Here is a 27,101-nt window from a genome sequence, read left to right as displayed (position 1 = left end):
GTGGGGGAGGGGGGGTCAGGGTTGGGTTTGGGAAGGGGATAATATTGTAACTTTTTATAAAACTTTTCAATAAGGAAGGATGACATGAACCAGTTAAAGTCACTGAGTTCTGCAGCATCAGAGTCATGCAGGTTCACCACCCAGTCTTGTTGTGGCCCCGACCCCCATGCCTGTCCTAACCGAGGAAGAGGACTCTAAGGATGATGGGGAGGAACTGGCAAGGCCTCCCTCTCCGGGGCCCTCCTCTCTGGCACGGCCTCCGTCTCCATCTGGAGGCCAAGAGGTACAGCCGGGGAGCAGCCAGGTGAAGATGAGTCATGGCTAGACCCTAGAGAAAAATGCAGGGCCACGCGTCTGCAGCAACATAGGTTGGGTAGAAGGGCCAGGGAGTAGCTGAGTCATTGAGCCACACCCCATAAGATATAAAGGGGGTGTGGCTGCTCTCAGCACTTTGTGACAAACAATATTTTAAACAACTTCTGGTCACATCTTTGGAACTCTGCTTTGTGTTTGAAACCCTGGTCTGCATTCTTGGCAACGCTTCTGTACATCTGCTACTGGACTGTTTACTTGCACGTTATCTCATTCCAGCTGAAGTTTGAGGTAACGAGCCTATTTTGCTGCCAAGGCCTTATCAGAAGGCAATTAACTAAAGTCTGTAGGATTAACTCTTGCTAGTCTTGTCTGTTTGTACTCCGGGAGGGGGGAACAGAACATGTCTGTGGCCGGTCCATCCAGGGCGGATTGCACAATGCATGCAGCGTATTTCCACAAATGACAGCTGTCACAGGCCATTCCACGTGGCCGCACTGACAGCTGTCAAAGGAAACGCGCACGCGCAGTCGCACTCCCCGAGCTGTCAAAACCGCTCCACGCGGCCGCTTTGACAGCTGTCAAAAGCTGCGCATGCGCCCTAGTCCGCGAGCTGTCAAACAGCAGAAGCCGCGGACTGTCAAAGTGGCGGCAGCTGCAGAGCTGTCAAAATGGCGCATGCGCCTAGGCATATTCTGACAGGCGCTAGCTGTCAAAATGCCGGCTGGATAATCCCGACCCCGGCATGCTCGGGCGGCCAGCTGACAGGATTTCCCCAGTCCAACGCGCATCCGTTATCACTGGGGAAATGTCAAAAGCTGCCAGCTGATTATTGGCACAGGGTCCATCGGCGGGAAAACACCCGCCCCTGATTCGTCAACTTGTTGTACCGTTGCCTATATAAGGCCGTTGTAATCGTCCTGTCTTTTGTCCGGGCTATGTTAATAAACCTTTTTGAACTGACGACGTCGCCTCTCTCATCCTTGCCTCCGCTATTTCACCTGGCGACGAAGGTGGGATACCGGTACTAGCTGAAGTCACGGCCTAGAGGCGAAGCTGTCCCAGTCAAATTGCTGAAGTCACGAGCTAAGTCACCGACTGGGGCAAGCGAAACCTTCTAGTGCCACAGTACCGCGGACCCAGCATGGCTAATCTCGGGCATGTGAGAGAGTTCGACGTCCGACACCCGGAAGGCTGGGAGTCGCATTGGGGCCAAGTCGAGGGGTACCTCCTTGTGAATAAAATCACCGAGGACCGCCACAAGGCCGCCGCGCTCCTATGCCTCAGCGGGCCGGCGGTATACGACATCGCTGTTGGACTCTGTAGCCCGGACCCGGTCGCCACGGTGCCCTACGCCGAGCTCACAGATCGCCTCAGCAAACACTTCATGCCGAGGCGGTCAGAGCTGTACTGGCGGCTCTACTTCGCTCGCCGGCGGCAGCAACCTGGAGAGATGCGGGATTTGTCACTGGGGATGTCCCATCTGTATTTTTCCATATAACTGAGGACCCCAAGTGTGGCAGCTCCCCCCTTCCAGAGGCAGGAGTCTTTGAATGGATCAGTGCCTTCACCACTGGCAGTATTGCCCACCATCCTGATCCCCATCTGCGGGTCGTTGGGGGTTGGGTGCTGCTGAGGTGGTAGCTCTGGGTTCAGCAGATGCCCACAGGTTCCAGATCCCCCCCCACTGTCTCTCCAGTTGCAGCTCCAGGTGCTGGTGTGGCTGCAGGACTCAGGTTTCTCCTCCCTTAGAGAGCCAAGGGTTTTTTCCATCAGGTCAATAGCTTTCTCTAGGATCCAGTCTGCATGTGGTGCATAACTCCCATCCTCTTCGCTAACGTGCAAAGATCTCTCCATCTCTTGCTTCCATTCGGGTTGACCCCCCCCATCTCAGGGTCACTTTCCTCAATGCCTTTTCCCACTTGCTTTTCCTTCCAATGCCCATCGACCACCACAGTTTGTGGTCACGTGTCTCCACCACCTCTTCCCCAGAGGAATATGCTGCTTCAGCTTCCGACAGTTTGTGGAATTTCAGTCAGGGGGAAAATTTCCTTTCCATGGGGCTCTCCTCCTTCCCTGCCTCGTTGTTAGACATTGTATTTTTTGCAAAGTCCCCAGTAAGATTTTTCCTTCCAGGTTGACTCTTAATGCAGATCCTGTCTAATGTCAAAACACACTTCAATCCACATCTTAAGAAAGAAAGACTGTTGGAGACAAGGTTATCCAAGCAGGAATTTTTACTAAGAAGATAGAGGGTATAATAGACAGGATCTGAGAAATCCCTTCACAGATAGATATTTTTAAATGTCCCCAAGCAAGCCCCACCCCACAGTTCATTTGGTTAGTTCTGGATCAGCCAAGTTCCAGGTGGTAAGCCCCTTGTGGGAAAAGGAGAATATCAGTCCATTCATAGCAAAATCATTCCCACCCCCTCACATTCCATCCTGAGAAACAAACCAGATTCCAGAGGGTTTTTTTTTCTCCACCCCCTTTCTTAGTTGCCCGTAGGATGAGAGGGAAAATGCCTCTCATTGCTCTTATTGTGATGGATAGCAGGCAGGCAGAATAAACAAAAAGTTACATCTAAGGAAAGGAAGTGAAAGCAATAACCCCCCATGTTTATTCCCTCTCCTCCTTGGGAATGGCAGAATCCAAGGGGGAGGGTGAGATTTGGGTTTGCACAGAAAAGAGAGTTAGAAGTGAAATATAAATGGATTCTGATACTCACACTACCAGGGAATGGGCAACTAGCAGCAAACTGTTTCACAGCAAACAGTTGCTATGAAATTAGAATAAGACATAATTTTATTCCCTTAAGAAGGCTAAACAAAGAGCAATCTCAGATAGACTTAGGAGGAATATGAAGCAAGAGTCACAATAAATAGTAGGAAATTATCACAGGACATTATTTTCATTTTTTGCCATGTGGACCTAGAGGATTGATAATAAATATGGATCACTACATACATTTGGCTCTATTTCTGTTATTTTTTTATGTCTGGAATATGGAATGTCTAATATAAAACATGGAGGAAGATGGCTGTGTAATAATGATATATCATTATTACAAGTAATAATGATATAAAACTGATCAATGGAAGACATTGATAATATATACACATGGTACATAGAGCCATTAAATGGATTTTCTAACTTGTATGGCTGTATAGGACTGTAGAGTTAGTTTATTTCTAGGAAACAAAAACAATTTCCTACAGTCTTTGGTCCTGGACATTGGATGTCTAAATAAACCTAAGTATAAACTTAAGAGAATTTGTCATCATAAACTGAGATGGTGAGCACTTATCAACTTGTTTAGCAACTGCCCCATTTAGAGACAATTCAGTTACAACAGTGATGAAAAGTACTTTATGGTCAGCCCTCACATTTATGATCTTCACAGGTTTGTAAAGCAAAGGAAAGCTGAAATAAGATCATAAGAACAGCTGTGTTTTCACTTAGTGACTGTTTTGCTTAATGACCAAGTTGTGAGCCCCAACTATAGTAGCTAAACAAGAACTACCTGTAATTCTTTTGATTAAAAAGAATAGATATGGAGCAGAATACATCCAAAGAAAATGTCAAGCATCTAGTATTTGTTAAGAGTTTGTTACCTTTGAAAATGCAACTATTTTCAGTGATATTGTTGCCAGGTATAGAGAGTTCATAACAAAATCCATCAGATTCCACCAGTCATGAATGTAATCTTGCAGGCCGCCATCCCACATTTGTTTAATTTCACCCCAAATAAAGCCTATAAATATAAAAAGGCAAAGATTAACTACATCACTAATTATTTAAGTAATCATTTTAATTGAAGTTTCCATAATGAATAGAATCAGGGCTACAGAAATCTACAAGCTACCTAACGGCAATAAAAAGTTACAGAAAACTCTAACTGTAATCTCCATCTAGATATTTGCAAATCAGATCGGATAGGTTCAGATATAAAGTTGTCAAGCATCAGTGGCTTCTGTTAAACTTTCACTCCCACTGGTTTAAAAGTGAGACCTCAGATTTATACCTGTCCTTAAAAAGGTGTGTGTAATAATCAATGAATAAATTCACTGGTTATACAATCTTTTTATTTTCAAGGAAATGTACAGGTGAAACTTGAACAATTAGAATATCGTGCAAAAGTTCATTTATTTCAGTAATGTAACTTAAAAGGGGAAACTAATATATGAGATAGACTAATTACATGCAAAGCAAGATAGTTCATAATTGTCATAATTGTGATGATTATGGCTTACAGCTCATGAAAACCCCAAATCCACAATCTCAGAAAATTAGAATATTGTGAAAAGGTGCAATATTCTAGGCTCAAAGTGTCCCACTCTAATCAGCTAATTAAGCCATAACACCTGCAAAGGGTTCCTGAGCCTTTAAATGGTCTCTCAGTCTGGTTCAGTAGGAATCACAATCATGGGGAAGACTGCTGACCTGACAGTTGTGCAGAAAACCATCATTGACACCCTCCATAAGGAGGGAAAGCCATAAAGGTAATTGCAAAAGAAGTTGGATGTTCCCAAAGTGCTGTATCAAAGCACATTAATAGAAAGTTATGTGGAAGGGAAAAGTGTGGAAGAAAAAGGTGCACAAGCATCAGGGATGACCGCAGCCTGGAGAGGATTGTCAGGAAAAGGCCATTCAAAAGTGTTGGGGACTTTCACAAGGAGTGGACTGAGGCTGGAGTCAGTGCATCAAGAGCCACCACACACAGACGGATCCTGGACGTGGGCTTCAAATGTCATATTCCTCTTGTCAAGCCGTTCCTGAACAACAAACAACGTCAGAAGCGTCTTACCTGGGTTAAAGAAAAACAGACCTGGTCTGTTGCTCAGTGGTCCAAAGTCCTCTTTTCTGATGAGAGCAACTTCTGCATCTCATTTAGAAAGCAAGGACCCAGAGTCTGGAGGAAGAATGGAGAGGCACACACTGCAAGATGCTTGAAGTCCAGTGTGAAGTTTCCACAGTCTGTGATGATTTGGGGAGCCAGGTCATCTGCTGGTGTTGGTCCACTGTGCTTAATTAAGTCCAGGGTCAATGCAGCCATCTACCAGGAGATTTTTGGAGCACTTCATGCTTCCTTCCGCAGACGAGCTTTATGGGGATGCTGACTTCATTTTCCAGCAGGACTTGGCACCTGCCCACACTGCCAAAAGCACCAAAACCAGGTTCAATGATCGTGGGATTACTGTGCTTGATTGGCCAGCAAACCTGCCTGACCTGAACCCCATAGAGAATCTATGGGGCATTGCCAAGAGAAAGATGAGAGACATGAGACCGAACAATGCAGAAGAGCTGAAGGCCGCTATTGAAGCAACCTGGTCTTCCATAACACCTGAGCAGTGCCACAGGCTGATAGCTTCCATGCCACGCCGCATTGAGGCAGTAATTGCTGCAAAAGGAGCCCAAATCAAGTACTGAGTATATGCATGCTTATATTTTTCAGAGGTCCGATATTGTTCTATGTACACTCCTTGTTTTATTGATTGCATGTAATATTCTAATTTTCTGAGATTATGGATTTGGGGTTTTCATGAGCTGTAAGCCATAATCACCACAATTATGACAAATCATGGCTTGAACTATCTTGCTTTGCATGTAATATCTCATATATCAGTTTCCCCTTTTAAGTTGCATTACTGAAATAAATAAACTTTTGCACGATATTCTAATTTTTCGAGTTTCTGTAGATGTTCATGTGTCAGGTAAATGGCACTCAAGTGAAATTGTATGATGAAAATTTTACTCATTTACAATTAACTATTGTCAGAAAATAGATTAATAATAATAATAATAATAATAATAATAATAATAATAATAATAATAATAATAATAATAATAATAATAATAATAATAAGAAGAAGAAGAAGAAGAAGAAGAAGAAGAAGAAGTTGGAAGGGACCTTGGAGGTCATCTAGTCCAACCCCCTGCTCAGGCAGGAAACCTTATACCATTTCAGGCAAATGGCTGTCCAGTCTCTTCTTAAAAACCTCCAGTGTTGGAGCATTCACCACCTCTGGAGGCAGGTTGTTCCACTGGTTAATTGTTCTAACTGTCAGGAAGTTTCTCCTTAGTTCTAGGTTGCTTCTCTCCTTGACTAGTTTCCATCCGTTGCTTCTTATCCTGCTTTCAGGTGCTTTGGAGAATAGCTTGACTCCCTCTTCTTTGTGGTAGCCCCTGAGATAGTGGAACACTGCTATCATGTCACCCCTCACTCTTCTCTTCGTTAAACTACACATACCCAATTCCAGCAACCATTCCCTATATGTTTTAGCCTCCAGCCCCCTAATCATCTTTGTTGCTCTTCTCTGTACCCTTTCTAGAGTCTCGACATCTTTTTTACATCGTGGTGACCAAAACTGGATGCAGTATTCCAGGTATGGCCTTACCAAAGCATTGTAAAGTGGTATTAGTACTTCACTTGATCTTGATTCTATCCCTCTGTTAAGGCAGCCTAGCACTGTGTTGGCTTTTTTGGCAGCTGCAGCACACTGCTGGCTCATATTGAAGTGATTGTCTACTAGGACTCCGAGATCCCTCTCACAGTTACTACTATTGAGCAAGGTACCACCTATACTATACCTGTGCATTTGATTTTTCCTTCCTAAATGTCGAACCTTACTTTTTTCACCATTGAATTTCATTTTGTTAGATAGTGCCCAGTGTTCAAGTCTGTCCAGATCCTTCTGTATCTTCTGGAGTATTGGCTATTCCTGCCAGCTTGGTGTCGTCTGCAAATTTGATGAGTTCCCCATCTATCCCCTCATCCAAATCATTAATGAAGATATTGAAGAGCACTGGGCCCAGAACAGAGCCCTGGGGCACCCCACTACACACTTCCTTCCATGTAGATGCAGTTCCATTGAGGACTACACGCTGAGTACGGCCTGTCAGCCAGCTACGAATCCATCTGGTGGTGATGCTATCTAACCCACATTTTTCTATCTTATCAAGTAGTAGGTTGTGATCTACTTTATCAAATGCCTTACTGAAGTCCAAGTAAATTATATCTACTGCATTCCTCTGGTCCACTAATTCTGTCACTTGGTCAAAAAATGTAATAAGATTTGTCTGGCATGATCTGTTTTTGACAAACCCATGTTGACTTTTAGTGATAACTTTGTTCGCATCAAGGTGTTCGCTGATTTGTTGTTTGATTATCTTTTCCAGAATCTTCCCAGGTATTGAGGTCAGGCTGATAGGTCTGTAGTTTCCTGGATCTATTTTTTCCCCTTTTTTGAAGATGGGAACTACATCAGCTCTCTTCCAGTCCTCTGGTAGTTTCCCAGTGCTGCAGGATCTTTGAAAAATATAGTTCAGTGGTTCTGAGATCACGTCTGCCAGTTCCTTGAGAACTTTGGGGTGTAATCCATCTGGTCCTGGTGATTTGAACTTGTCTAGGCTGGACAGGTGTTCACTTACCATTTTCTTGAGTATTTTAACTTGTGTTTTTAATTGTTTTTTTTGGCACTGGTTTTGGTAGGTTGGACTGTTTTTTTTCCCTTTGTGTAAAGACAGATGCAAAAAACGAGTTAAATAGTTCTGCTTTCTCCCTATTGCTTGTCACCTTCTTGCCACTTTCCCCCACTAATGGACCAATCATTTCCTTAACTTTTTTCTTGTTTTTTATATGTTGAAAGAAGCATTTTTTGTTATTTTTGACTTTGGTCGCAAGCCTTAGTTCATTTTGAGCCTTAGCTTTCCTCACTTCATCTTTGCAGGCACGGGCTATTTGCTGATATTCTGACTTAGTTATGTACCCCTCTTTCCAATTCTTATACTTGTCCTTTTTATCTTTCAATTTATCAGAGAGTTCTTTATGTAGCCATGCTGGTTTCTTTTGAGAGCTGTTATTTTTCTTCTTTGTTGGTATTGTACTAGACTGGGCCTTTATTATCTCACTTTTCAAAATTTCCCAAGCTTCTTGTTTTCCCCTTTAGGATTCTCATCCATAGAATTCTTCCCATGGTCTCTCTAAGTTTATTGAAATTAGCTCTTTTAAAGTCCAAGACTCTAGTTTGGCTGTGTTCTATTGCTTGTGCCTCCAGAATGTTGAATTCCAATATTGCATGATCACTTCCCCCCAAGGTTCCTGTGGCTTCGACACCTTCTATCATTTCATCTCTGTTTGTGAGAATTAAATCCAATATGGCTAATCCCCTAGTTCCCTTCTCTACTTTTTGGGAGAGAAAGTTGTCTGCTAGGTTTGACAGGAATCTGTTTGATCTTCCACTTGGTGCAGAGTTTGTCTCCCAGTTGATATCAGGGTAATTAAAGTCCCCCATTACTATTGTGATGTGCTTCTTACATACCTTAGTTAGCTGACTAGCAAAAAGTTCATCTATTTCCTCTGCTTGGTTGGGCGGCCTATAGTATACACCTATGGCAATGTCATTTCCCCCCCTTTTATATTGACCCAAATGCATTCAGGTTTACAGTTTTCGTCATTGTTGTGCTCTATTTCTGTAGAGATAAAGTTATTTCTTATATAGAGAGCAACTCCACCTCCTCTTTTGTTTAGTCTGTTTCTTTTAAATAGTTTAAATCCCTCTAGCTGTGTGTTCTATTTGTAGGTTTCGTCCCACCATGTTTCTGTAATGGCAACAATATCATATCTGCCCTCATGTACCTGAATTTCTAGTTCACCCTGCTTACTGTTCATACTATGTGTATAGACATTTGAGTCCTTTATGGCTGACCCTGTGTTTACTTGCTGCATAACTTGTGTGGTGCCTGGCTTCCCCTATTTTCTTAGATTGCCAGGGACAGTGATGTTCTATATCAATTAACTCAGTATCCCCATTACTTAGTTTAAATGTTCCTCCAAAAAAGCTGTGATTTTATTGCCAAGTAACTCAGTCCCTTTCTTGGATGGATGCAGACCATCTCTTCTATACATTTTTTCATTGGACCAGCTACAGACATTGTCACTAATATAACCAAAGCCTTCTCCTTTACACCACTCCTTTAACCACATATTAAATTCTGCTATATGCTGGCCTTTTCCATTTTGTTCCTTATACACTGGTAAAACCTCTGAAAAAGTAAGCCTACAGCCTATTCTGCTAAGTTCCTGCCCCAAGCTCTGGAAATCATTCTGCACAGAGAGTACATCATTTTGGGACAGATCGTTAGTGCCAAGATGTACAATAGCCTCCACATCACAGTCCTTGCTGGCATTCTTGATTATTTTAGAAATACACCTGAAAGACACCTGACCTCTTTCAAAACCTCTGTGTCCTTTCCTAAATTTACATCCCTTATAATTGAATCACCAACCAGAAGGTGGCTTCTCTTTTTGGATGCCTTTCTGTTCTTTCATGACTGGTGTGTAATACCAGATTCACACTTCTCCCTGTCGAAAACAAGTTTTTCATCTTGGACCACGATCCCCTGCTTATTTGAGTTATTATCACAGATACCTTTACCTGTCTCCTTAATGTCCCTATTAAGGTCAGAAAGGGCACTGTATCTGTTGTGTAGGGACACAGCAAAAGCTTTGGGTTTATGGTTCACAGATCTCACCCTGCCAGATCCCACGGTTGTCCACACTGCCCTTCTTCTGCAGGATCTTTGTGGTAGAGGGGGCTGATAGCACGGAGGCTCAATAGGGTAGAAGGGCTGAACTGGGCACCTAATTTCTTCCTGAAGAGCACAGATTACAGACCCTAGATAAATAATCTGTCCTTGTAGATGAGTGATTTGTTTACAGATAGGACAGTTTCTAAGTTTGAAAAGGGTACTGCGAAAGACAGCTGCAAAACAAGTGTTGCACTGAACTAAGCCAGACATGCTGAGTTACAACGAATCTCAGATGCACTTGCCCTGAATGTACCACTGCTGTTTTTGATTTTTAGTTATATAATCCGCGCGCCGTTAGGTCCGTGGGCTGCTACTTTTTTGGTGCAGCCCTTCCAAAACTTACAGCATGTAGCACTTCCCAGAAGCTCTGAACAGTTGAAATTCTGCTGAAAAGCGATGGAGATCCAATCAGGGCCCCAAATGCAGTTCAAATACAATGCAAACCAATCAGGGCTCTAGCTACTTTTTTGGTGCAGCCCTTCCAAAACTTACAGCATGTAGCACTTCCCAGCAGCTTTGAACAGTTGAAGTTCTGCTGAAAAGCGATGGATACTTTATGATAACTGAAAACCATTAACAATACATTATTATTCTTCACCAATCATAATTGAATTGATACCATTTTTCCTGGAAATGGCTATTTGTAATTAATAGATTTTATACAAGTTTGTGCTTTAAAAGTTAAAGTTACCGTATTTTCCGGTGTATAAGACGACTGGGCATATAAGACGACCCCCCAACTTTTGAGATGATTTTCAAGTTTTTTCGTCTTATACACCGGAAAATCAGCGAGCCTGGGAAGGCACGCCCTCCTCTCTCACTGTGGAGGAAGCAGGGCAGGCTGGTGTCTGGTGGGAGCCGGCAGGGCAGTCCTGCGCACGCGCGCGCTCCCCGGCTGTTAAGAAGCACTCCTTAGCAGCCGGGGAGTGCACGCGTGTGCAGGACTGCCCTGCCGGCTCCCGCCCGACGCCCTTCCCTCTTGAGGCAGCATCGCTCCCCGGCTCCTAAGGAGTCCTCGGGGATGCTGCCTCAAGAGGGAAGAGCGTTGGGCGGGAGCCGGCAGGGCAGTCCTGCACACGCGCAGCCGGGGAGTGGATTTATTATTATTTATTATTATTTATTATTTGGATTTATATACCGCTCCTCTCCCGAAAGACTCGGGGCAGTGTACAGGGCAATTAAAACACTATATACAACACATAATATACAAAAATTAAAATAAATTAAACCAAGTGGCCCTAAACAATAAAACATGTTCTAAAATTTAAAATTTAAAATTTAAAATCTAAAACCCCAATCCCTCAGTTCAGGCCGGTAAGTTCAAATAGCCAAGTCTTCAGGTCGCCGCGAAAAGAGCGAAGGTCAGGAGCCATCCGGAGCTCAACAGGAAGCTGGTTCCAGAGGGCAGGCGCACCCACAGAGAATGCTCTCCCCCTGGGGGCCGCCAGTCGGCATTCCCTGACCGACGGCACCCTGAGGAGGCCCTCTCAGAACGTGTCGTGCACAGGACGATGGGAAGTTAACACCGGCAAAAGGTGCTCCCGTAAATAATCTGGACCCATGTCATTTAGGGCTTTATAGGTCATCACCAGCACCTTGAATCTCACCCGGAAGACAACTGGAAGCCAATGCAGCTCGTGGAGCAGAGGTGTTACATGGGAGTATCGGGAGACCCCCATCACAACTCGTGCGGCCGCATTCTGCACCAGCTGGAGCCTCTACAAGGGCAGCCCCATTCTGCACCAGCTGGAGCCTCTACAAGGGCAGCCCCATGTAGAGAGCATTGCAGTAGTCTATCCGAGAGGTCACGAGCGCATGAGTGACTGTGCGTAGGGCATCTCGGTCCAAATAGGGCTGCAACTGGTGCACCAGGTGAACCTGGGCAAAAGCCCCCCTGGTCACAGCTCCTATATGATCTTCTAAACTGAGCTGTGAGTCAAAGAGGACATCCAAGTTGCGAGCCCTATCTATGGGGGGTAACACCTCAACCCCTATAGATAAAGATGGAATAGAGTGGACAACCCGAGATGCCGGTATGCACAGCCACTCGGTCTTGTCGGGATTTAGACGAAGCCTGTTCCTCCCCATCCAGACCCTCAGCGCCTCCAGGCAATGGGACATCATGGCGAGGGCATCACTGGGGTGGTTTGGGGTCGAAATAAAAAGCTGGGTATCATCAGCATACTGATGATACCCCACCCCAAAACCATGAATGATCTCACCCAGCGGCTTCATATAGATGTTGAACAGAAGGGGTGAGAGGACTGACCCCCGAGGGACTCCACAAACGAGAGGCCTCGAGGCTGACCTCTGCCCCCCTGCCAACACCGACTGCGAACGACCCAGGAGGTAGGAGGAGAACCACTGTAAAACAGTGCCACCCACTCCCAACCCCCTGAGGCGCCGCAGTAGGATACCATGGTCAATGGTATCAAAAGCCGCTGAGAGGTCTAATAGGACTAGGACAGAGGAGCAACCCCGCCAGAGATCATTCACCAGTGCGACCAATGCCGTCTCCGTGCTGTACCCGGGCCTGAAGCCCGATTGGTATGGGTCCAGATAATCCGCTTCCTCCAGGAATGGAGGAAGCTGATGTGCCACCACACTCTCAACAACCTTCGCTAAAAAGCGAAGGTTGGAGACCGGACGATAGTTTTTCAAAATGGCCGGGTCCAGGGCAGGTCTCTTGAGGAGGGGCCTCACCACCGCCTCCTTCAAGGCAGCAGGGAAGCTACCCTCTCTCAAAGAAACAGTTATTACCGCCTGGAGCCAGCCTCGTGTCCCCTCCCGAGCTGCATAAACCACACAATGGGGTTTGGGGTTTTTTTACAATTAGATGCTTATTTTGCCTCAGATCTTGTCTGAATTAACTGCAGTTACTACTTTCTTACTAAAAGTACCTTTTTCTCTAAATCAGTGAAGTGAAGGATTTTATTTTCTTAAGATTTGAGTAGAAGCAGCCCTGACATTATTTTTTTACAATCTTTTACACTAAATTCAAGCTGATATTAAATTTTTTACTCTCAGCTGAGATACTATTTTTTCTTTTCACCTGAGATTTTATTTTTTTCCTTTCAGCTTTTATTCATCTGTCATTTTTAACACAGCTGTGCACTTGCATTTAAGTTCTATGTAAACATTAGCCACAGGAAGGATCAAAAGGGAACTAAGAACTGCTAAAAATGACAGAACAATTAAGCAGTAGAACTGTTTGCATTCAGAAGTTGTGGGTGCTCCATCACTGGAGGTCTTTAAGAAGAGATTGGACAGCCATTTCTCCAGAATGGAATTGGGTTTCCTGCTTGTGCAGGGAATTGGACTAGAAGACCTCCAACATCCCTTTTGACTGTTGTTATTTTAAAAGACTAATATTTAAAATAGAAAATTTTATTTTTATTTTTTTTTAAATCTAAATTTTTGGGAATTTGAAAATGTTTGAAAATTTTAATATTTAATGAATTTTTTTAAATGTCTGAAAAAATTCTTTTAAATTTTTAAATTTCATTTTTAGTCCTGAAAATTTGAAATGACTTAGAACTTTTAAATTTTTGTTTTAAAAATTAATTTTTAATAATTTTTGGAAAAATCTTTCACATTTTAGAACATTTTGAAAAGTTTGAAATGTTTAATTTGTAAATGAACTAGTCATGAAAAAATAGCCATGGAAAAAGACTAATGTTATTCTGATTTGCAAAATATGTATCAGGTCCCTATGGAATGCTGCCATAAGAAAGTGGAGAGAGAGCAATAAACAGGTGTTTTGAGGAAACTTGAAGCCTTGGAGTTCTGATTTATTTGGTTTCATTAGTTGGAACCTTGACACAATGCTTGTTTCCTGAGTGTGCTTTCCTGGGGGAATAGCTGAGGCAGGTCCTTACAATTAAATTATTATTATTATTATTATTATTATTATTATTATTATTATTATTATTATTATTATTATTATTAGGCAGAATCTGAAAAGTGAGGCAGAGAGGCACCTGCCCTACTATGCAAGAGATGTCTCATCAAGGCAATGATCAAGAAGAAGAAGAGTACTGTGGAGAAGACAATGTCAAAACTCACCCCCACAAAAACTCCATTGAAGTGACGGAGGAAGCTGCTAGCCTGGGGGACTCCTCAAAACCAAGGTAGTCCATTGGCATGGGGAAGAAGGAAGACTGGGAGAGGATGACAAAGGGAGTCACCCTTACCCGAGGCAGTTACCAGCACGAATGGAGGAGACAGCTAGAGATGTTTGATATTGACGATGAAGAGCCTGACTGTGCAGACGCCCTCATGAATCAAGCGATGCATTTCATGATGAAGGCACTTCCTAGAAGGTAGCAAAATCCCATTCCAGGTCTGGACTGATCACAAAAACCTGGAAGCTCTGAGAACCCCACCCCCAAATTGTTTCCAAAGCAAGCACAGTAGGCTCAATACTTCCACTGGTTCAATTTCACCATGTGCTACCTACCAGGGGAAAAAAACTTCTTTGCTAATGCTCTATCAAGAATGCCACAATACAAAAGCTTCAGGGTGGAATTACTAAAGCCCCTTCTTTCTGTAAAACAGCTGGTTGCCCAGGTAACCACCAAAGTGCAGCAGAAAGGGAAAAAATATCCATGGACAATGTTATTGCAGCCAAATTTTAAAAAGCCTTAGAAACAAATGGTTCTGCAGCCACAAAAACCTCTGCTCCATGCAGGATAGACTGGCATGGGTACCCAGAAAACTATACATGCCAGCTAATCAAAGAACTAAGGACTATGCAAATTTGCCACGATTTGAACATGGGACATTTTGGGTTTGCGAAAACCCTACACCTTCTCAAAAGACAGTTCTGGTGGCCCTGACACAAAAAAGCCATTGAAAGTTATGTTTCCAGCTGCCCCATTTGTGCTTCAGCAAAATGGAGGCAGGGAAAAATGCCTGGGCTACTCCAAACAGTAGCTGAACCTTCAAGACCCTGGAGAGAGATTTCCATGGATTTTATTGTGAAGCTCCACGAAAGCTCGGTAAACACTGTAATTTGGGTTGTGACCAACTTATTCTCCAAGCAGGTCCACTTCATCCCCTGCCAGAAAATACCCACAGCTAAAGCATTGGCAAAAATGTTCCTGCATCACATCCCACATGGGGCACCACAATACATTATTTTGGACAGAGGGGTCCAGTTCACATGAAAGTTCTGGAGACCCTTTCTGGACCTCTTAGGAACTGACTAAGGTTCTAGTCATGGTGACTAGAACCTTAGTCAGGATGATCCTCAGACAAATGGCATAATACAACTCAGTATTGGAGCAGTACTTGCATTGTTTTATTAATTATCAAGAAGATGACTGGACTGACCTCTTGCCATTTGCTGAAGTGGCTTATAACAATGCTGTGCATACCAGCACAGGTTTCATGCCATTTTGAGTGGTGACCGGGCAGGATCTTAACCCAATGCCTGAACTACCAGCCCAGCAGCCCACAATCCCGTTTGAAAAACTGGATCAATCAGTTAGAAAATATGTGGCCAAGCCTTGGCAGATGCCTGGGTGGTGTACAAAGCCCCAAGCTGACAAAAAGAGAGTTGAACCTAAGCCTTTCTACATTGGGGACCATGTACATTGGTCCACCCAATTCTTACAGTCCCTACAAGCTTCAAAGAAGTTAGGACCAAAGTACATAGGGACTTTTCCTATAAAAAGAATTATTAACCCAGTCACAGTGGAATTGAAATTACCAAAATCATTAGAGAAAGGTCCACCCAGTGTTCCACTGCAGCCTCCTTAAACCAGAAGTGGTTTTGCCCTTAAGGCCAACACCCCTCCAGTCCCTGAATCCATCTTGATGGAGGGAGAATTGCATTTCAAGATTAGGGAAATCCTTCACTCACGCACACACTGGGGAGCCACCCAGTACCTAGTAATCTAGAACCCATATCCCTGGGGCTCAGCCTGAATGGGTGCAAAAGAATAATGTAAAAGCTCGTAGACTAATTCAATGCTTTCATGCCTGTTACTCTGATAAGCCTCAATAATTACTTAACCACTATTTTCTTCTCCCTCTTTGTTATTTTATTTTCTCCAGGTGGATCTTCCATTCTTTTAGGGGGGGCAGTATATCAGGTCCCTCTGGAAGACTGCCATAAGAAAGGGGAGGGGGAGCATATATGAGTGTGGATTGAGGATATTCCTGTATTCTAAAGAAGTTGGCAAAAAAGCTTTTTATTCTCTCTCCAGAGAATAAACTTCCTACCTCAATCTCCCTCCTTTTGGCTTGTCTCTCTGGAAAAGAGAAAATAAAATCTTCCCCCAGTCAATCTCTTCCCCTTTAAAAATCCCTCCCCAAGAGCCCTGCCCTGCCACCAGAGCTCCCGACCTGTGCCGAATCCACAGAACTCTGGCAAAGCCTCCCAGCCAGTCAGAATCCATTTATATTCCATTCCTAAACCCCTATCTGTGCAACCCTAAATCTCACCCCTCACTGGATTCTGCCATTCCCAAGGAGGAGAAGAGAAGATGTTAATTGGCCATCCCTATCCATTAGATGCAAGGTTGTTTATTCAGCCTGCCTGAATAAACCAGGGAAAGACCAGGGAAAGAACCTATGAACTGAGAAGAACAAAGAAAGAGGGGGGGGAGAGAGATTCTGGTTTGTATCTCTGATTGGAATTTGAAGGGGAGGAAGTAAATGTTGTAAATGCATGGAAGATCCCTTTTCCCATGGAAGGTTTTGACACCTGAAACTTAATTGATCTGGGATTGACCAAATGGACTGAGGGGAGGGGTTTTTACTCAGGGACACTTTAAAAGTATCAATCTGCAACACCATTTCCAGATCCTGTTTAGTTTATCCACTGTCAATCATGTTTTAGTAAAAGTTCCTGCTAGGACAATCCTGTCTCCAAGAGTTCTACTTTCCTAAGATGTGGATTGGGGTGGGTCCTGACATTAGACAAGATCTACATTAAGAGTCAACCTGGAAGGAAAAACCTTACCGGGGGACTTTGCAAAAAATACAATGTCTAACGATGAAGTAAGAAAGGAGGAAAGCCCCATGGAAAGGGAGTTTTCCTCCTGAATGAAACCCCACCAACGGTCGGAAGCTGAAGCATCATATTCCTCTGGGGAAGTGGTGGTAGAGACGCATGACTGCAAATCGCGGTGGTTCATGGATGTTGGAAGGAAAAGCGAGTGGGAAAAGGCATTGAGGAAAGTGACCCTGAGGCGGGGCGGCCACTAACCTGAATGGAGACAAGAGATGGAGAGCTCCCTGCATGTCAGTGAAGAGGAGTGGAACCTAGAGAAAGCTATTGACCTAATGAAGAAAACCCTAAGCTCACTGAGAGAGGAGAAAGCTGCAGCCGCAGCAGCGCCTGGGGCTGCAACTGGAGAGACAGTGGGGGTATCCGGAACCTGCAACACTGAGGCCGTCTGCTGGACCAGAATCTGCCACCTCAGTAGCACCCCCCTGAACCAAGGACGGGGGTCAGGATGAGGGGCAATACCGCTCGCTGCGCAGACAACAATCCATTCAAAGACTACTGCCCCTGGAAGCAAAATTCAGGGGAGAGCCACCATGCTTGGGGTTTTTCCTAACCCAAGTCCTCAACTATATGGAAGAATACAGACAGGACATCCCCAGTGACAAAGCCCACATCCGTATCGTGCAATCTGCCTTAGACGGACCGGCTGCAGACTGGGTGGTGAACCTGCATGACTCCAACGCCCCAGAAGTCAATGACTTCAACTGATTCATGTCATCCTTGAGGAGGCCATTTAAGGACCCTTTGGCTGATCGTAAGGGCTGGGAGAGAATCAAAATGGTGAGGCAGGGCAGATGGCCGGTGGCTGAATATACCCAAGAATTCCGAGCCATTGCCAGCAAGCTGAACTGGCCGGAAGACATCCTCCTTAGCCATTTCAAAGACGGGCTAAACTATGACCTGTATGATACTTGCCTGCCTCAAGGAGACCCACACCATCTCGACGACTGGTGTGTCCTGGCAGAGGAGGCGGAGATAGACCTACTAAAGAGACACCACTGGGGAAAACCATGGGGCTGCCTGCTGCCCGAGCAAACACATGAGGGGGGAAAACCACCATCCACAGCTAAAAAATCAACAGGCTGTTTCAAATGTGGGAGAGAGGACCACCGTGCTGCAGAATGCTGCTCAAAAGCCCCTCAGCGTAAATCAGAGACATCACCTTCCAAGAGACCAGGGAAGTCCCAAGGCAACCCAAAAGAATCCTCCATGAAGGGGACAGAGGCTGTAGAGTCCACAACCCCTGCCAAGGAATGGGATTGGATTCCAGCCTACACTGCAGGGGCAGTGGACACCTCAGAAGACAGCTCGGAGGGAGAACCATTGGTAAGTGGATCCATTCCACTCATCCTTAAGACAGTGACTATATTAGCTTCCTCTATGCCTGAAGCCGTCAAAATAAAAGCCCTAATAGACTCTGGCTGCACCCGCTGCCTCATCAGCCCAACGCTGGTGGGGAATTTGGGCATCCCAGTGCGGAGACTAAAACAACCAATCTCCTTTGGCCAGTTAGATGGGTCAATAGCAGAGGGGGGGTCACTTTACCCTAGCCACTTTACCAATTCACCTGTCCCTGGGGACTCATGAGGAAGACATAACGTTTGTAATGGCTCCAGGCATGGAATGCCCAATGATTTTAGGACTGGAATGGCTTAATAAATGGAACCCCGGGATAAATTGGAGGACAGCAGAACTAAACTTCCCAGAGGGGGAGCATAGGAGCTTTAAACCCCAAAGCATACCCCCAACCTGAACAGAGGAGTCAGCATCAGTGGGGGAAGAGAAGGGGTTACCAGAGATACCGGAGGAATACAAGGACCTTGCTGAGGTTTTCAGTGAGGAACGGGCAAATGAGCTTCCACCACCACCACCCCACAGACTGTGCTATAGAATTCAAACCTGGGGCAAAACTCCCAAAGCCCGGGATGTATGCCATGAGCCCAAAGGAAATGGTGGAGATAGAAAGATTCATAAAGAAAAACTTAGAAAGAGGATTTATTGAGCCTACCAAACCCAAAGTGGCCGCCCCGGTCCTGTTCAGGGAGAAGAAGGATGGCTCTTTTCGTTTGTCTGTGGATTACCGAAATTTGAACACAATTAGTGAATGTAATCTGTATCCCCTACCCCTAATGAAGGATATGCTATCCCACCTATCGAAAGGAAGGATTTTTACCAAACTAGACCTGAGAGAAGCATACTACCACATTAGGATTAAGGAAGGAGATGAATGGAAGACTGTGTTCAATTGCCCAATGGGTTGCTACCAGTTCAAAGTCCTGCCATTTGGACTGCAAGGGGCCCCCGCAGTCTTTATGCAATTAATTAATGAAGTGCTAAGAGAGCACCTATATAAGCGGGTCCTTGTTTACTTAGATGACATCCATATCTTCACTGAGACCAAAGAGGAACATATTAACCTACTCAGAGCAGTTCTGAAAAGTTGTGGACCGCCCACCTATATGCTAAATTATGAAAATGTGAATTCCACCAGGAAAGAATAGACTACCTGGGGTATCGCATATCCCCACAGGGCATCGAAATGGACCCTGAGAAAGGGCAGTATTAGAATGGGCACCACCACCACCCCGCACATGGAAGCAATTGCAAAGTTTCCTGGGGTTTGCAAACTTCTACCACCAATTCATCCCTTCGTTTCCCCAAATAGCCCTGCCACTCACAAACTTGTTGAAAATGAGGGGTGGGGATCCCCAGTGAAACCCAGCCAGCCTCTGAAGTGGACAATAGAATGTCAAGCAGCATTTGAGAGCCTAAAGAGACTTTTTTCTGCTGAACCTGTCCTGAGACCTGTCTAGATCCTGATAAACTATTTGTAATACAGGCAGATGCTAGCGATGTGGTGGTGGGAGCCGTATTATTACAGGAAAATGATGAGGGGGCATGTGCATATACATCCAGGAAACTCACAGAGACAGAACAACATTGGCCCGTGTGGGAAAAGGAGGCTTATTCTGTGAGATGGTCATTACTTACATGGCGCCAGTTCCTGGAAGGAAATAAAATCCCCTTCCAGGTCTGGACAGAGCACAAAAATTTGGAAGTACTAAAAACACCCAGGAAACTCACTCCTAAGGAAGGCCGCTGGTCCCAACATTTTCACCGATTCAATTTCCCTCTCAAACACTTACCGGGGTGGAGTGGCGTGAGAATTTCCTGGCGGATGCATTATCTTGCATGCCCCAATATAACAGCACACGGGCCACTGATTCTAACCCACTTATGCCTGAACAACAACTGGCAGCACCAATCACCACCAGGTACCAAGCTAAAATGAAGCTGAAGGTGGATAGCCAAACTGGAATAGAATTCTGAAAGTCTTTGGAAAGTACTAACCCCAAACGAACCAGTAATTCCCGAACTGAAGGAATGGATTGCTCAATTACAAAACATCTGGCTAATCGTTAGGAAAGCTTTAGACGAAGCTAGACAAGCATACAAGACACAAGCAGACAAAAAGTCGATCCAGGGTGGGAGAGATGGTATATTTATCCACAAAATACCTTAAATCACTACAACCCTGTAAAAAAACTCAGACCAAAATATATTGGACCTTTTCCAATTAAAAGAATCCTAAACCCAGTAACAGTTGAATTAGGACTACCCAAAAATCTTAGGCAGATACACCAATTTTTCACTGCAGTTTACTAAAAAGAGAACAAGAGTCACCTCTACGAACAAAAACCCCACCACCACCACCTCCCATCATGGTGGAAGGAGAACAACACTTGGAGGTGAAGGAAATCCTAGATTCCAGGAAACACCATGGAGCAATTCAATATCTAGTAGCTTGGAAACACCTCCCCTCCTCAGAAAATGAGTGGGTCAATAAACACCACATTAGAGCACCAAAGTTGCTTAAGAAGTTTCATACAGAATATCCTAACAAACTGGGCTAACATTTATATTTTATTTCCTCTACAGATGGACCTATCTTTCTTTTAAAGAGAGCAGATTGTCAGAATGCATTTATATTCCATTCCTAAACCCCTATCTGTGCAACCCTAAATCTCACCTTTCATTGGATTCTGCCATTCCCAAGGAGGAGAAGAGAAGATGTTAATTGGCCATCCCTATCCATTAGATGCAAGGTTGTTTATTCAGCCTGCCTGGAGGCCATCATCAAAGACCAGGGAAAGAACCTTTGAACTGAGAAGAACAAAGAAAGTGGGGGGAGAGATTCTGGTTTGTATCTCCGATTGGAATTTGAAGGGGAGGAAGTAAATGTTGTAAATGCATGGAAGATCCCTTTTCCCATGGAAGGTTTTGACACCTGAAACTTAATTGATCCGGGACTGACCAAATGGACTGAGGGGAGGGTTTTTTACTTGGGGACACTTTAAAAGTATCAATCTGCAACACAGTTTCTAGATCCTGTCTAGATTATCTACTGACAATCATGTTTTAGTAAAAGTTCCTGCTAGGACAATCCTGTCTCCAAGAGTTCTTCTTTCCTAAGATGTGGATTGGGGTGGGTTCTGACACACCGATCCCAGCCAGCACCAATCCCTCCCCAACTCCCCTCTCTGCTACACTTTCTTCCTTCCTTCTCTCCTTCTCATGGGAGGGGAAGAGATTGCCAGCGCTGCCACGTTGCCACCGGTCTTGCTATCCCGCGTGGGGGGGGTGTCTGTCCCAGTGAAAGGAAAGCTTCTTGGCTGCGAGGCTGGAGGTGCTGGTGGGGGGGTTGGTGCTGATCTACAACCTGGTTGCATCCATCAAAGCCAGAATGCACTCAGCCTTAAATCCATGGGGCAGCCCCACCCCAGCCCCTGAGTGCGTGCGCAAGTAGAGTCCAGTATCTCTGCTTCACCAGGATGCCAGCACTGGCTGTCTCCTGTGCACACACCCAGGGGGCAGGACAAGCCACGGGGCAGCTCCTTACTGGTTCCAGTGGAACTTAGGCTGAGCATGTTCTGGCTTTGATGGACGCAACCAGGTTGTAGATCAGCGCCACATGGGGAATGCACTCCACCTACAGGCCAAGGGCAAGACCTGTGAGGGGGCTGAAATGACCAGTGGCAACCTGCTCTCCAACCAAAAAGAGATAGGATGGAGTAGGCATATCTGGTGGTCTACATCACGTGTCCCCCCAACTCCACATGCCAGTGCCACTGTAGCGCTGCTGCTGGAGGGCCAGCTCGGTATTCACAAAGGGCTATGCAGCCCCTGCTGCCTGACACCATTGGCCCCCAAACACTCACTGCCTCCTGTGCGCGTGCCTTGGGGCCGCTGGGCTGACTGGGGCAGGAGCCTGGGTGGCAGGGGCCAGTCCCTTGCCATCTCCGGGGCATCCCCATGGGCCAAATATCAGCCAATCGCAGGCCAGCTCCGGCCCACGGGACTTGTGTTTGATATATCTGCCTTAGACTATGCCATCAAAATTCTACCTGGGACCAAACTGCCAAAACCCAAACTATACTCAATTACACCTACAAAACTAGAAGAGCTTATAGCCTTCATTGATAAAAGCCTGGTCAGGATAAAATTGTGCATGGCAGCTCCCATTTTATTTTATTTTGTGAAAAGAAAGATGGCTCCCTAAGACTATGCATAGATTACCATGGGTTCAGTGCTATCTGTGTGGAGAATGTATAACCCCTGCCCTTGATGAAGGATATACTAAGCCACCTGACCAAAGAGAATTTTTTTTACAAAGCTGGACTTGAGGGAAGTCTATTACTGAGCACGGATTAAAGCAGAGAATGAGTGGAAGATCGCTTTTAATTGCCCACTGGGCAATTTCGGGTGTGGCTTGCAAAGGACATCTGCAGTGTTCATGCAGCTACATGAACACTTATTTAAAGGAGTTTTGGTTTATTTAGAAAAAGTTTTGATCTACACTGAAACGATGGATGAACAAGTAAGCTGTGCTAGAAAAAAACTCCTTGCTATGCAAAACTCTCAAAATGCAAGTTCCACAAGACAACCTTTTTGCAGATTCTACCACTTTCAGGACATGACAGTATTTGTCAAAAACGTAATGACTGAAAAAAAGGGAGAGGGATTTTGGGTTTTACCGATTAGATTAATTTCTTGTTATAGAAACGGCCAGTTTATACTATTATACTATATTATACTATTATGGAAAAGTAAAAAGTTGAGGTTTGATGTGCAAAGGAATTAGGTATTTCTAGTCTAGTGAAAAGAAGAACTAAGGGCAACATGATAGCAATATTTGAATATTTGAGGGGTGGTCACAAAGAAAAAGGTCAACCTATTTTCCTAAGCACCAGAAGGCAGACAAGAAGCAATGGATGGAAACTAATCAAGGAGAGAAGCAACCTAGAACTGAGGAGAAATTTCCTGACAGTGAGTACAATAAACCAGTGGAATGGCTTGTCTTCAGAAGTTCTGGGTGTCCTATCACTGAAGGCTTTAAAAAAAATAACTGGAGAGCCATTTGTTTGAAATCTTATAGGGTCTCCTGCTTGAGCAGACTGTTGGATCAAAAGACCTCTAAGGTACCTTCCAACTCTGTTATTCCGTTAGCTCTTCTAAACTCATAACCAATTTACGCTGTGTGTACTTTATTTTTTAGCAACAATTAACAAGCATGTGAGGCAACATTTAGTTTAAACATTTAGTTTAAATATCTTCCCATTTTGCAATTAATTTGTGGGTAGAAGTCCTTTTCATCTATTTGTATTTGTATGTTTTTATTTTTTGTTTTGCATTTTTTAAACCTGCCAGGTTCAAAAATTAAAGCTGTGGTGGGACCAGAATGTGGATCAGGGAAACCTAATGAAACAGCATGCTCATTTTTCAGGGAAGAAAGGACAGTTGTCTTTTCTTCTAAAAAGGGTTTGTAACTTGCCTGGAGTTGCTCCAACAGTGAGATGGGTGACCTATAAAAATAGTTAATAAAAATTCTGCTCCCAGAGGCACAATTTTTTTCAGTTCCCATTCTCTCCAACATGGCTACCTGTTCCAGCCCATGAGAATACAGAATAGAGAACAGAGAAATTAGGCTTAAGTCTAAACTCTAAAACTGGACAAAAAGAACCCAGTTCTAAAATATATAATAAAGGTATGAAATTTGCTAAGAATTAATATTCATGGGCAAATTTTGAGTTGATGATTGCTGAGACTATCATGAACAGAAGACAATGCTCAAGACTGAATACATTTGTTTGTGATTATAATCCTTAATTGGTAATTCACGTTTTGGATATAAATATTAACTGGCATGGGAATAAGAAAATGATTGACTTACACCAGTTTTTGCTAGTTCTTTAAAAATAATTCTGATTTGAATTGAATATTATTGTCCTGAATGGCTACAGATGTATCATAGAACTAATATATAACTAGTAAAAATTTGATATATTCCAATGATTTGCTTCAGCTTTCTCTTGTGTGAGTCAATTACTCCAAACACAAATATTAAAGAAATACATAAATCAAGCATATTTGCTTTACTATACTTTACCCAAGACCCATGGTAAGATCATCCATTCAACGATGGTTGGTGGAGGCCCTTGCATATTCAGATCTGACCTGTCAATGTGCTGAGAGGCAAGTAGAAGAAGAAACAAGAAAGTCAAGTAGGAAGCAGTGTGGCAGATGAATTTGATGAATGGCTTCCTGATGAATAGTCCCAGTGGGCTCTTGGGAGCTATCAGGTAGCAGACAGAGAACACGGGGAAAAGGAATCCAACTATGATGCAAGTCAACATCTTCACAGCCCAATGGCGTCTCCTCCACCCTGGGAACTCATCATACCAACGAGAGGCAAGTAGCTGTTGACAGTTTGGTTGAGCAACAAACTAATGCAAAACAAAAGAAATAATCAAAACTCTTCTATCTAGTAAATTCTTATATACAAAATGTAACATGCAAGAAGAAATTGAATATATTTAACTGCATTTATTACTAGGTGAAATTCCTTGTATTAAAGTACACAATTTTTATATAGTAACATTAAAAACAGAAAACTTTTGTCCTCCATTATATCCTCATATCTACTATATTTATCCTCATCTTTATCCTCATTTAGGAGATGAGGTTTTCTGCTTATAATTATAAAAAGTAAAGGGTAAAAGATGTCCACAACTCTGCTAGTTGTGACAGGCTTTAGAGGGTACTGCTCATCTCCATTTCTTAAACCAAAGAGCCAGCATTTGTGGTTATGTGGCCAGCATGACACCATGCCATAGCATATAGCATATGGTAAAACACGGAATGCTGTTACCTTCTCACATGCTTATATGTAGTACCTTTTTACCTACTTGCATTTCCATGCTTTCAAACTGCTAGGTTGGTAGGAGTTGAGCCAAGTGATGGGAGCTCACAGCACTCGGATCTAAGGTATAGACCTTTAACGGTCTAAGATTCAGCATCTTAAATCCTGAGCCACCATGTCCCTTTATAATTATAGAGTCACGGAAAAAACACATCTTGATAAATATTCTCTTTAATATAGCTTTTCTAGATACTAGAGCTCTGTCAAATTTAATACTAGAACCCTCTAGATTTAATAATACTTAGCTTTTAGAATGTGGAGTCTTGGAAAAAGTTCATTTCATCTTCATTTATCTTGTATACATGACAATACTAAGATATTAGGGGGATATCCTAATATAGCTGAATAGGAGGATGATATGTATAGCCAGGGACTTGGTGGCTCAGTGGGTTAGGACGCTGAACTTGTCGATCGGAAGGTCGGCAGTTTGGCGGGTCGAATCCCGAGTGCCGCGTAGCAGAGTGAGCGCCTGTTACTCGTCCCAGCTTCTGCCAACCTAGCAGTTCGAAAGCACGTAAAAATGCAAGTAAAAAAATAGGGACCACTACGGTGGGAAGGTAACAGCGTTCCGTGCGCCTTTGGCGTCTAGTCATGCCGGCCACATGACCACGGAGACGTCCTCGGACAAGCGCTGGCTCTTCGGCTTTGAAATGGAGATGAGCACCACCCCCTAGAGTCGGAAACGACTAGCACGCATGTGCGGGGGAACCTTTACCTTTATGTATAGCCATGATTTCCTTATGGAAAAGCATATATTGTTCAAAAGAATATAAATTTAAAAAAGGAGAAAAAAACCCAGAGAAAGTCCAGCAAGGAGTTAAAATATATCAGCATTCAACAGTCAGTCAACTTTGACAGATAAAGAGCTAAGTCATGGGTCGGCAACCTGCAGCTCTGGAGCCGCATGTGGCTCTTTCAGCCTTCTACTGTAGCTCCCAGTCCTCCTCTGCCATTTGCAGAGAGAGAGAGATACACAGAGAAGCACTTGCGCTCCCCCCCCCTCTCTCACTGTTCTCTGAGAAGCTGACAAGCTTATTGGGCAGGGCTCCTGCTTTTGCTGCGTCTCCGCAGGAAGCAGCAGCTCTCTCTCTCTCTCTCTCACACACACACACACACACACACACACAAACACACACAACACACACTTACACTAAGTGGAGGAAAAGGACTGGCAGACCAATGGCAGGAGAACCAGCCCAATAAGAATGTGTGTCAGCTTGTTGGAGAACAGTGTGAGGCCAGCTGGCCAGGTGAGCAGAAGATGGGAAAGAGGGAGAGAGGGGGGAGAGAGAGAGAGAGAAAGAGAGGGAGGGAGAGGAAAGAGAGAGAAAGAGAGAGGGGGGAGAACTCATGCACAGCAGCCTCTATTTCTTTTAATTAAACTCTTCAATCAAAACACGCGGGGTTTTTGTGGCTCCCAGTGTTTCCTTTTCTCTGGGAAACAGGTCCAAGTGGCTCTTTGAGGTTGCCGACTCCTGAGCTAAGTGAAACAAAAGCTTTTAAAAATGAAGTTAATACCCAGGCATGCTTAATCTATCAAGAGGAAAACATGGATGACCTGACTTTCCACCATTTCCACCAGGAACAGTAATGAAGATTCTTAATCCCAAGTGGGTCCACGGTCATCCAAAAGTTGTCAGGGGTCATTCCTAAATGCTCCCATTCAAATCCAGGGAGTAGTACTGCCAAAGAACCAGCTTTGGCAACAAAATCAGTCAAACATTGGCAGGAAAAAGAAAAGTTCCTACCATTCAGCAGCCACGTTGGGGGAGAAATCTAGCCATCTTGGGGGGGGGGGTGGAACTCAAGGGAGCAAATATATCCAACACAACTTCCTCCTAGTTTCTCCACAACAGTTTTTTCAATATTTCAGTGCCCTCTAGACCCTAATAACTTAAAATGTTCAATTTTTAAAAATAG

At 44.1% G+C, this 27,101-nt stretch overlaps 1 protein-coding gene across 1 annotated transcript in view; it reads right to left on the bottom strand.

Moving 5' to 3' along the window:
* Positions 1–27,101, bottom strand: part of TRPC4 (transient receptor potential cation channel subfamily C member 4) — a gene marked incomplete at both ends in the record, with an annotated part of 226,363 nt that overhangs the window by 121,594 nt on the left and 77,668 nt on the right. Inside the window, 2 exons of the mRNA XM_081316449.1 lie at positions 3,927–4,066; positions 24,369–24,705. Coding sequence (XP_081172575.1) covers positions 3,927–4,066; positions 24,369–24,705 — 477 coding nt within the window. The remainder of the gene's footprint in view (positions 1–3,926; positions 4,067–24,368; positions 24,706–27,101) is intronic.

Source organism: Vipera berus (assembly GCF_964194415.1).
Source record: "Vipera berus genome assembly, chromosome: 2".
Classification (NCBI taxonomy): Eukaryota; Metazoa; Chordata; class Lepidosauria; order Squamata; family Viperidae; genus Vipera; species Vipera berus.
This window is presented reverse-complemented; position numbering and strand designations above follow the sequence as displayed.